This window comes from Fukomys damarensis, unplaced genomic scaffold (assembly GCF_012274545.1).
Source record: "Fukomys damarensis isolate Sample0158 unplaced genomic scaffold, DMR_v1.0_HiC HiC_scaffold_24, whole genome shotgun sequence".
Lineage (NCBI taxonomy): Eukaryota > Metazoa > Chordata > Mammalia > Rodentia > Bathyergidae > Fukomys > Fukomys damarensis.
In genome coordinates, this window is record NW_022900936.1 from 64,283,569 (window position 1) to 64,294,311 (window position 10,743).

The following is a 10,743-nucleotide window of genomic DNA, read 5'->3' on the forward strand; positions in this document are numbered from 1 at the left end:
TTCCATGTGACAACCCAGAAAAAATCAGGAGTAGTTATTCTAATTAAAAGTGAATTTCAAGTCAAAACTGAGTAGTATAGACTAAGAAAGTCACTACATACTTCTCAAGGGAATAATCTAAGAGGAAGAGATAATGATAATACATACATATGCACCCAATACTGGTGCATCTAACTATATAAAACAAACACTAATGGATATGAAAAATTATATAAACACTAGTACAATTATAATGGGGAAGCTCAATATCCCACTGTCACAAATAGATCAACTAGACAAAAAGAAGTATCAAAGCTGAATGAAACCTTTGAACAAATGAACGTAGTAGATAACTACAGTGTTTCACCCAACAACAAGAGAATACACTTACCTCTCAGCAGCAAATGGGATTGTCCCCCAAATAGACCATATAATAACTCACAGAACATGCTTAACTAAATGCAAAGTAATTGAAACTACCCATGCATGTTACCAGATCATAATGCAATAAAATTAAAAATCAATGGCAAAAGAAACCACAAAAACTACATGAACATAAGGAAATTAAATAACAGTTTCTTGAGTTACCAGTGGGTCACAGGTGAAATTAAAGAAGAAATTAGACAGTTTCTATAATTAAATGATAATGACAATATGATATACCAGAACTTATGGAATGCAATGAATACAGTCCTCTGAGGGAAATTTATAGTAGCAAATTCTCACATGAGAAAAAAAAGTGAGCTAAAATAAATAACCTAATGTTGAACTTCAAGGTTCTAAAAAAAAAGAGCATGTTAAATCCAAAGCACATGTGAGGGAGGAAATTATAAAGATCAGAGCAGAAATTAATGCAAGTGAGGCTAAGAAAACAAAACAAAGAATCAATGAATTGAAGAGTTGGCTCTTTGAAAGATTAAATAAAATAGAGAAGACCTCTGCCAACCCTATCAAAACAATGAAAGAAAAGACCCAAATCCATGCAATTAGAAATGAAAAGGAAAATAGACTCTGCAGAAATCCAGAAGATCATAAATACTTACTTTAAGAACTTATACTCCAATAAGATGGAAGACTCAGAAGAAAGAGACAGATTCCTAGATACATATGAATTACTAAAGCTGAATCAAAAAGATATAAAAATTCTAAATAACCCAATGCCAGTCGATGAAATTGAAGAAGTAACTAAAAACTACCAACAAAGAAAAGTCCAAGTCCTGACAGATTCACTGCTGAATTCTACAAGAAATTTAGAGACAATCTAATACCCTACTCCTCAAATTCTTTGAAGCAATACTCCCAAACTCATCCCTTGAGGCAATGATTACTCTGACATGAAACCCAAAGAAGGATTCAATCAAAAAAGAGAACTACAAGCCAATATCCCTAATGAACAAAAATGCAAAAATCCTCGATAAAATGCTGGCAAAGAATGCAACGAATCATCAGAAAGATTATAGACCAAGACCAACTAGGATTTATCCTAGTTATATAGGGATGGTTCAATATACACAAGTCAATAAATGTAGTATGTCACATTAACAGAATGAAAGACAAAAACCATGTGATCATTTTAATAGACGCAAAAAAAGCATCTGGGAAAGTCCAACACATGTTCACAATAAAAAACCCTACAGAAAAATTAGAATAGGTCTTTATTGCAATCTAATAGAAGTCATCTATGACAAACCAACTACCAACAACCAACATCATACTAAGTGGTCAAAAACTGAAAGTTTTCACTCTAAAATCAGGAACAAGGATACCCATTATCTCCACTCCTGTTCAATACAGTTCTTGAAATATTAGCCACAGCAATTAGATAAGAGAAAGAAATAAAAGGATTATGAATAGAAAAGGAAGAATTTAAATTATCATTATTTGCTGATTACATGATATTCTACTTAGAAGGCCAAAAAAAAAAAAAAAAACAAAACAAAACAAAAAAAACCTCCACCACAAGACTCCTAGGATTAGTAATCAAATTCAGCACCACAGCCAGATACAAAGTCAACACTCAAAAATCAATAGTATTCCTGTACATGAGTAACAAACTCACTGAGAGAGAAAGTCAGAAAGGAACACCTTTGATAATAAAAACAAGAAAAATGAAATACTTCATAATCAATCTAACAGAGGAAGTGAAGTCCTATACATTGAAAGCCACAATACTCTGAAAAAGGAGATTGAAGAGGATACCAGAAAAATGAAAATGTATTTCCTAGTCTTGAACAGGCAGAACCAATACAGTGAAAATGGCCATACTTCCAAAACTGTTACAGAAATGCAATCCCAATCAAAATACCAATAGCATACCTCACAGAACTAGAGAACATAATGCAAAAATTTATATGAAGCCAGAAGAGACCTAGAATAGCAAAAGCAATTATTGGCAACAAGGGCAAGCCAGGAGGCATCACAATCCCCAATATGAATTTACTCCAAAGCTACTATGATAAAAACAGTATGGTACTGGCAAAAAACAGACCCGAGGATCAATGGAACAGAATAGAAGGCACAGAAACAACTCAAAGCACACTCAGCTACCTTATTATTATTATTTTTTTTGGTACCGGGGATTGAACTTGGGTCCTTGTGCTTGCAAGGCAGGCCACCGAACTGCTGAGCTAAATCCCCAGCCCCTCAGCTACCTTATTTTTGACAAAAGGGTAAAACACATTCACTGGACAATAGCTTTCTTAATAAATGGTGCTGAGAAAAGTCGCTTCCCACATGCCAAACACTGAACCATATTTCACACCATGCAATAAACTAAAATTAAAATGGATCAAAGATGCAAATGTTAAAACAGAAGCATTAAGTTTATTGGAAGATAGAATAGGTAAAACTCTGGAAGACATAGGTGTAGGAAAAGACTTTATGAACAAAATCCTGATTGTACAGGAAATATTACAAAGAATCAAAACTGGGATCACATCAAATTAAAAAGCTTTTGCACAGCAAAAGAAACCACCAACAGAGGGAAGAGAAAACCCAAAGAATGGGAAAAATATTTACTAGTTACTTCTTAGACAAAGGACTAACAAGTAGACACTATAAAGGACTCAAAAAAATCAGACATCCCAAATTTAAAAACCCAATTTAAAAAAGGACATCTGAATTGAACAGCATTCCTCAGATGAAGTACAAAAAATAAATATATGAAAAAATCTTCAACATCACTGGTCATTCAAGAAATGAAAATTAAAACAATACTGAGATTCCATCTTACCCTATAAAGAATAACTCTCACCAAGAAATCAACCAATTAGAAATGCTGATGAGGCTTTGGGAACAGAGGAACCCTTTTTCATTGCTAGTGGGAGCATAAACTGTTACAACCACTATGGAAATAAGTATGGGGGTTCCTCAAAAAACAAACTAGAGGTTCTACTTGACCCAGTTGTTTCTCTGGGCATTGTCTCACAAGAGTAAAAGGCATCATAATACAATATCTTCACACTTATGTCTATAGCAGCACAAGCCTTAATAGCTAAATGTTGGAAATATCCCATATGCCCATCAATAGATGAATGCATAAAGAAAATGTATTTCTACACAATGGAGTACTACTCTGCCATAAAGTAGGATAAGCTTGAGTCATTTGCAGGAAAATGGATGCACCTTGAGACCATAATCTTAAGTGAAATAAATCAGACTTACAAGTTTACATATAACATTGTTTCTCTTGTGTGAGAAATCCAAAGGGCAAATAAGGAGCATAATGGAGGATAGATGTTAGGAAAAAGGAAGATAATGTTCAAATGGGAAGGAGAATAGGGGAGGGGCAAAGGGGAGGGAAGGAAGGGAAAAGAAAAAAAAGAATAGAAGGAAATGGAAAAAAGCTTTTGTGGATGGAGAGGGGAGGAAGGGCTGAAGGGAGGGGAGGAGAATGGGAAAAAGGAAAAATTAAGATATATTATGTACATGTACAGATTCTCTACGATGAATGTGATCAATGAATGTGTTATGTACAACAAATATGTAGTAGTAAAAATATACAGTTTAAAAAAGCAAAAAAGGGCCGGGGATTTAGCCCAGCGGTTCCACCGGCTGACTCACAAGTGCAAGGACCCAACTTTGATCCCCAGTACCAAAAAAAAAGCAAAAAAGAAACACATGTCTATTCTCCTAAAGTATAAACTTAGTGCAGTTTCAATAAAAATCTCAATAAAAATTTTATGGAACTTGACAAGTTAATTCTGAAAGTCATCTGAAAGAGGAGAGGAATAAAAATAGCTAAGACAGTTTGAACTATAATAAAATGGAGGGATTTGCCTCAGTGAAATAGCAAATTTTCTGATAAAACTATAGAAGAAACACAAAAAAATATATACGCTTGTCTTGGATGGGCTGTGTGTCTCCAAAGTGCCTGCTGGATACAATATCACCTCTAAAAAAATTATTCAACATGAGTCATTTCTAGGATAGTCGCATAATCATCTTCATGAGTGATTGAGGCAATGACCAGAGCCACAAAAAAAAAATTGGATATAATGAAAGCCAAACTTTCATATGGTACTCTGGTGCAGTCCAATTAAATGGTGTCACTCAGACCCCATAATACCCTCTTCTGGAGGAAAACAGATCCTCATAAACAAACAGAAAATGAGTTAATTGAATATATGTGGACGCTTATGTGAAAACTCAAGTAACCCAACAAAGCTCTAGGATGTTGTTCTTACACTCTCAGGACTGGAGAGAAAGAATTTTGGAAGGCAAGATCTCAGGGAGGCTACACAGTTAGAGAGATGAGGAGCCCTTGTTCCTGCATCTTCTTGTCAATTAAAACAATTCACATAGCACTGTGTGTCTTCTCTGTGCAGCCTTAAGACTGAGAAGCAGAGACATCCCAGGCTTGGAGGGACTTGAAACTCATAATTTGGGGATGGGACCAGGGGAAGGAGAGGAGAACTTCCTTATAAAAAAATTGTAAGTGGGCTAGGGTTGTAATTCAGCAGTAAAACAAATGCATAGCATACTTCGGGGTATAGGTTTGATCCCCAGCAGAAGAAAATAAAAAATACAAAAACTGCAAACATAATGAGGTATGAAAAAAGAAAACCATAATAAATCATAAATTTTTTAAAAATCACAGAAGCTAGAAAAATATTTATACTAGTTACTTCTTGATATACCTCTATTTTTTCCTATATACTTTGGCTGCATAACTGTCTCTGTCTTAAGTGGCAGTGATTTTAAAATACTATTTTCTATGGAGGGAAAGGAAAGATAATTCAATCTTTTCTGGAGTTACTCTTCTTTTTTGTTTGCTTGGGGTTCTTTTTTGTTTGTTTGTTTTTTGAGACAGGGTCTCACTATGTAGTTGAGACTGATCTGGAACTCACTATATAGCCCAGGCTGGACTTGAACTCACAGCGATCCTCCTGCCTCAGCCTCCCGAATGCTGGGATTACAGGTGTGTGCTACTACACCCGTCTGGAGTCACTCTTCTTATAGTTTCTGGACCTCCATGTTGGTCTTCTGCTTCCTGATACTGTCTCATTCACATAGTCTGACCACTCCACACAACTGCATGTATAATTCTTTCACTTCACAACTCATCCCTTCACCCAAGCAAAAGTGCAGATGCCATGCCCTTGTGATCCATGTCCTAATAATTCTGATAAATTCTATCAGGACATTTCTTAGAAAGACCAAAGCCTGCAAAACATGAAATATTCAACGATAAAATGACAACTTGTGAAATCGCTCCCCATGTAAGTTGCCCAATATGGTAACCCTTGTGCACCTCCATCAAAGCGTGGGTCATTCATTTGGAAATATCTGGCCCGAAAACATCACAGAAATTTACTACAAATTTTTTGCAAGAAATAGGGAATTGCATAAAATTGATAGAAGTGATGTGAAAGAAAAACAAAAGTGATGTTGATGAAGTGCTTGGATCCACATGCAAAGTCACTAATAAGTCCTCACAAAACTGGATCAGGTAACAAATGAAAAAGAAAAATCAGTGAGAATGATGTTGACATCAATAACTTCAAAAGGATATAATGTGATTTCAAAGGATTAGGAGAAGGATTTGGGAAAACTATATAAAGCTCTCCAATTCTTTTGTAAATATGACCCTGCTATTCAATCAAATGCAAAGTGAAGGATAATGAACAATATTTTAAAAAATTATGTTCCCAAAAATTAACAGTTAAGATGTGAGAATTAGCACATAGTAACTGTAATCTAAAATGTGTCAGGTGTAAGATAAATTTAATTTCATAATTTTGGCTGCTTTTTCAAGACAAAGTCCTAATGAAATCTTTTTCTTTCATATGGAATGTAGGTCTCCATCTTCAATAAATTCAAATAGATTAAAAGATTAAAAGGATCTTTTCTGGTAACAATTGTCTTGGGAAAAGAAAGACCAGCTGTACTTATTTCTTTTTTTCTCAAGCACACAGTATTTTAAGAATCTCCCCTACCATACCAATTGTGACTCTCCAAGAGTAGAATAGAAAGTAGTTTTTAAAATTCCATCATTTTGACAGTCACCCTAAATGACCCTTAGGGTAACCAGAAAAATGTAGGAGTAGCTAACCACCTTAACACAGATTTTGCTTTGATGAAGTTTCTCTGCCTCTTTCTGGCCCTTTCCTTTCTTCCTCTCTTGCTACCCCTGTACCCCTCAGTTCTGGGATGGAAGCAGGGCCTTCTCTCTAGTACAGAAGCAGCACTCTATCACTCTTTCAGTCCCCCAAATCTTTTTTAATCATGTCAGCTGGCTTGTTTGCACCATATTCCTTTCTTCCTTCCTCTTACATAACCCTCTCCCTAAATCAGGAAAGTGTTTCAAATTTTATCTGCGCAGTCTTTAGAATTTCACACCCTGCTCCTGCTTTTCATGTTGTTTTATTTCCTTAAATTCAACCCCCCATTAAAATTAGTGAAAGTGATTTTCTCATTTTTTTAATGCATTTTCTCAGCTTGTATTCCTACGACTCCATTTTAGTCTGTATTCATTTGGACAGTAAAGCACTTTGTAAATATTATTCGGCTCTGCCTGTTCTTTCTGTTCTGCCTGTCAGGTCCTGGTGCGCAAATCCTTCAGCCGCCATTTCTTCTCTATTTCCCTTACAGAGTCTAGAAGATTGACTAAGATTGACTAGTGTGCAATATGCTTCACACTTAAAACAATATTAAAATGTTGCATAAATTTGACAGACTCACCTCTCCCTATCACTTCAAGTGCCAATACTTTTTAGATCCCTCTCTGCCTAGCAACTATTTTCCCACAAACACACATGTGCCTAGCTGAAGTTCTCTTGACCCAGATTTCCTTGCCCGAATTGTAGAAATACTGTTTAAATCCCCCCTCAAGAAATACCTTATTGGTACCCCAAAACTCTGATGTGTGGCTTTTTCCCTTGGTGACAGTGAGAGGACAGGAAAGGAGAGTAGGGTTGAAGAAAGTTACATTTCATTTTTGCTCTTTACTTCCTCCCTCCTTCCTGCTCTCCTCCTTGCCCCTCCCCTTCTTTCCTTCCGATTTCTTGTACTGGGGATTGAACCCATGGCCTTTAGCCTTATTGCAAACCCAGCCTTATTTAACTCTTTTTTTTTTTTTTTTTTTTGAGACAGGCTTTCACTAACTCGCTAAGTTGTAAAGGCTGGACTTGAACTTGCGAGATGTGTGCACCATGCCAGCTGAGGTTACCGTCACATGCACATCCCAACGATCTTTTACAGTCAGATATAATGCATCCTTGTACTTTCATATTGTAGCATGTTCTTCATTTTTAGCACCTGAAGCATGCTAAGGACTTTAGGAAAATGTTTTAAACATTTTATGTAACTTACTATTTCTTCATGAGCTTTGTCACTTTTTCCCTGAACTACTACAGTCAGGCAACACTTCTAAATTCATTCTCCTATTAAGCATTATTTCATGCCTGTGAAAAATAAGCTTACGTTGTATGTACTTAATCTGTAACGTGCAGAAAAGCTTACTCTTTTCTTTTTTGCATAAAGCTTTGGGATTTGCAAGATGCTTGTTTAATTTTCACAAGTTCGTTAGGTGGAGAGAATAGGTCATTATCTCCAGGAAAAGGAAAAGCAAGCATTAAATGATTTGTTCAGGGTCACGCCGTATAGATACACCTACATTGAAAAACGAGGCCTCTGGACACCAGAGCCAGTCTTGGTCAGCATCACACCGCGCAACCTTAACAAATAACCTGAGCTAGGAAGCAGCCTCACACTAACACCTAAGAAAGTGCGGAAGTCGAAAGTGGGGAAAGCATAACGCGCATGCGCAGGTCACCAGCGGAAGGCCCGCAGACGGAGAAAGGTTGGAAAAGGAGGCCCGGCTCCTTTTCAAACTGCACCCGCCGACAACGACCTCCTGCGAACGCGCATGCGCACTTCTTAAGGTTGAAGGTCACGACAGAAGAGGGGGTGGTGTCTCAGTAGCGCAGGCGCAGTTGTGTGTTGGGGGGGTAAAATGGCGTTCCCAAAGTATAAGCCGTCGCCCTGGGCTACTCTTCCCCCTACCCTTGACCCAGCAGAATACGATATATCTCCGGAAACCCGGAAGGCGCAAGCCGAGCGCTTGGCTATAAGAGCCCGGCTTAAACGAGAATATTTGCTTCAGTTCAACGACCCAAGTCGCCGAGGGCTCATCGTGAGTGGGGGGCTGCCGGGCGGGACGCGAGGGCTGGAGTCTGCGCTCCCCTCAGGCTGGGCTTCCCAGACTCCACAGGGGACCGCGTGGGGGCTAGCGTTTCCATTCCGGACTTTAGATCGGTCCCTCCCCACGGCCCGGAGGACAGGGCACCTCCTTAGTCCTTTGACCTTGTTCAGAGAGCTACCATTCTAGGTTGGCCTCTGGATTCAGATATGTTTTGGTCTGAGCCTTGCTTGGAACACCTGTTCCCTGGCTGGTTTTGAGCAAGTTAACTGTCTAGCCTTGTTTTTCCTATCTGAAAAATGGATACAATGTAGTACTTTTACGAGTCTGTTAGGAGGATTAAATGAGACGTGTGACTGGACTAGCATAGTGCCTGGCTTGTAACCAGCATTTTCAGACCCATCTGTGCCTCAGAATAATATGTATAATTTAAAAAACTGTTTTATGCTTTTCATTTTACATCCTCTTAGAGATACTACTCTCTCCTAAAGGGAATACAGTGATTTTTCCTCCTATTTTTTTTTTTTTTAAAGACCCTACAGCTTGCTACAACTTTGGACTTGGAAGGAAACCAAAAGACAATGTACTGGCAAACTATGAACTTGGACAACTTTCCTAGCCCCTCCAAATCGTACATTTTAAATGTTTTCATGGGAACGATGTACATTCTTAATATAATTCTTAGATTAAATGAGATAGTCTATGTAACAGTCCAGGTACACAATAAAGGCCCAGTAAGCTGTTATTGTTTAACAAGTGTGCCTTTTCATAGGTTTATGTGCAAGAGCTTTTTAGGTGTCTCAAATAAGATGTTTTTAAAAAGACTAGCGAACACTTCATTAGTGTTCTCTGGGAATTTTTGGAAATTGTGAGAACTGAAGGAGAGTTGCAGTGTGCCTGACACTTGCTAAGCCCCTTCTGAGTTTTTATTCCAACGTCACAGCTCCTAAAAGCATTTAGCTCTGCTGTCCCTACAGCTCTGCTGTAGGTGAGGATACAATATGGGCTGGACATATCTTGTAGATTATGCACTGTCAAGTCATAGAACTGAATTTGAACTGTGTAGTCCACAGTATTTGCTGTTACCTGCTTAGCTGTCCAGCCAAAATCTTTTTTACTTGACACATCTATTATATACATATGCACGTGATCAAATTTGATGGGCTGGATAGTGTGATGGGGTGGGGTATAAGGCTTCATTCAGATCTGACATGTGAACACCAGATTTTTTTCCCAGCACAGTGTCCCAGGGAAGTTTCAGTTTCCTCATCTGTGAAACAGAATGATACTTACCTCTTTAATTCCTTTCATTAAATGTGTGTGCCACAATCATTTATTAATCAATATGTGTAAGTTCCCTTGCCTAGTCTGTAGGAATGATTGGTTCAGTAGTAAAATTTCTCAGGTCTATTATTGTTTTAAAAAAAATTTTTTTTTTTTAAATTTTGAGATGTGGTCTCACAGAGTTGCATAGGCTGGGCTTGAATCTGTGAACTTCTGCCTCAGCTTCTAGAGTGCTGGAGTTGCAGGTGTGTGCCACCATGGCAGGCTGACTCCAGGGTTTTTGACCTAAGCAATTAGAAGAATGAAGGTTCCTTTTATTAAGATAAAGAGTGAGAGTAGTAGGAATTAAGGTCAAAAAGAATATTGGGAAGTCAATTTGGGATGTGACATTTGAGATTCCTGTTAGGCAATATGTCAGTGCGAGCAGTTTATTGGATACTGTTTGGAGTAGAGGTCTAGGGCTAGATGTAAAACTTTGACAGTCATCAGCACAGATAAACTTATCTGACTGGATAACATCATTAATGGAGTAAATAGAGAGACTACAAGATCTGATGTCCAATAATTAAGAGATTGAGTAGACCAAAGAAAAAAAGCAAAGGAGATGAGAGAGTAGCCAGCGAGGTAGGAGAATAACCAAGCAGGCAGGGACCCAGAAAGCCAAATGAGCAACTGGTTTCAAGAGTACTCACCATGTTTTTTTGTTTTGTTTTGTTTTGTTTGGTACTGGGATTGAACTTGGCACCTTGGCACTTGTGAGGCAGGTGGAACCACTGAGCTAAATCCCCAGCCCCTCCCCTCCCTGCCCCCCACCCTGCATTTTTTTTTTTTTTTTTTTT

General features: G+C 37.9%; 1 protein-coding gene and 1 long non-coding RNA gene across 2 annotated transcripts in view; one reads left to right on the forward strand and one right to left on the reverse strand.

Moving 5' to 3' along the window:
- Positions 1–8,377: 8,377 nt before the first annotated feature.
- Positions 8,378–10,743, forward strand: part of Ndufb4 (NADH:ubiquinone oxidoreductase subunit B4) — a 6,043-nt gene continuing 3,677 nt past the window's right edge. Inside the window, exon 1 of the mRNA XM_010630012.3 lies at positions 8,378–8,614. Coding sequence (XP_010628314.1) covers positions 8,435–8,614 — 180 coding nt within the window. The 5' untranslated portion in view covers positions 8,378–8,434. The remainder of the gene's footprint in view (positions 8,615–10,743) is intronic.
- The window catches only part of LOC104866184, a 27,182-nt gene continuing 26,545 nt past the window's right edge, over positions 10,107–10,743 (reverse strand). The window contains exon 5 of the long non-coding RNA XR_004514211.1: positions 10,107–10,189. This is a non-coding gene — a long non-coding RNA (uncharacterized LOC104866184). The remainder of the gene's footprint in view (positions 10,190–10,743) is intronic.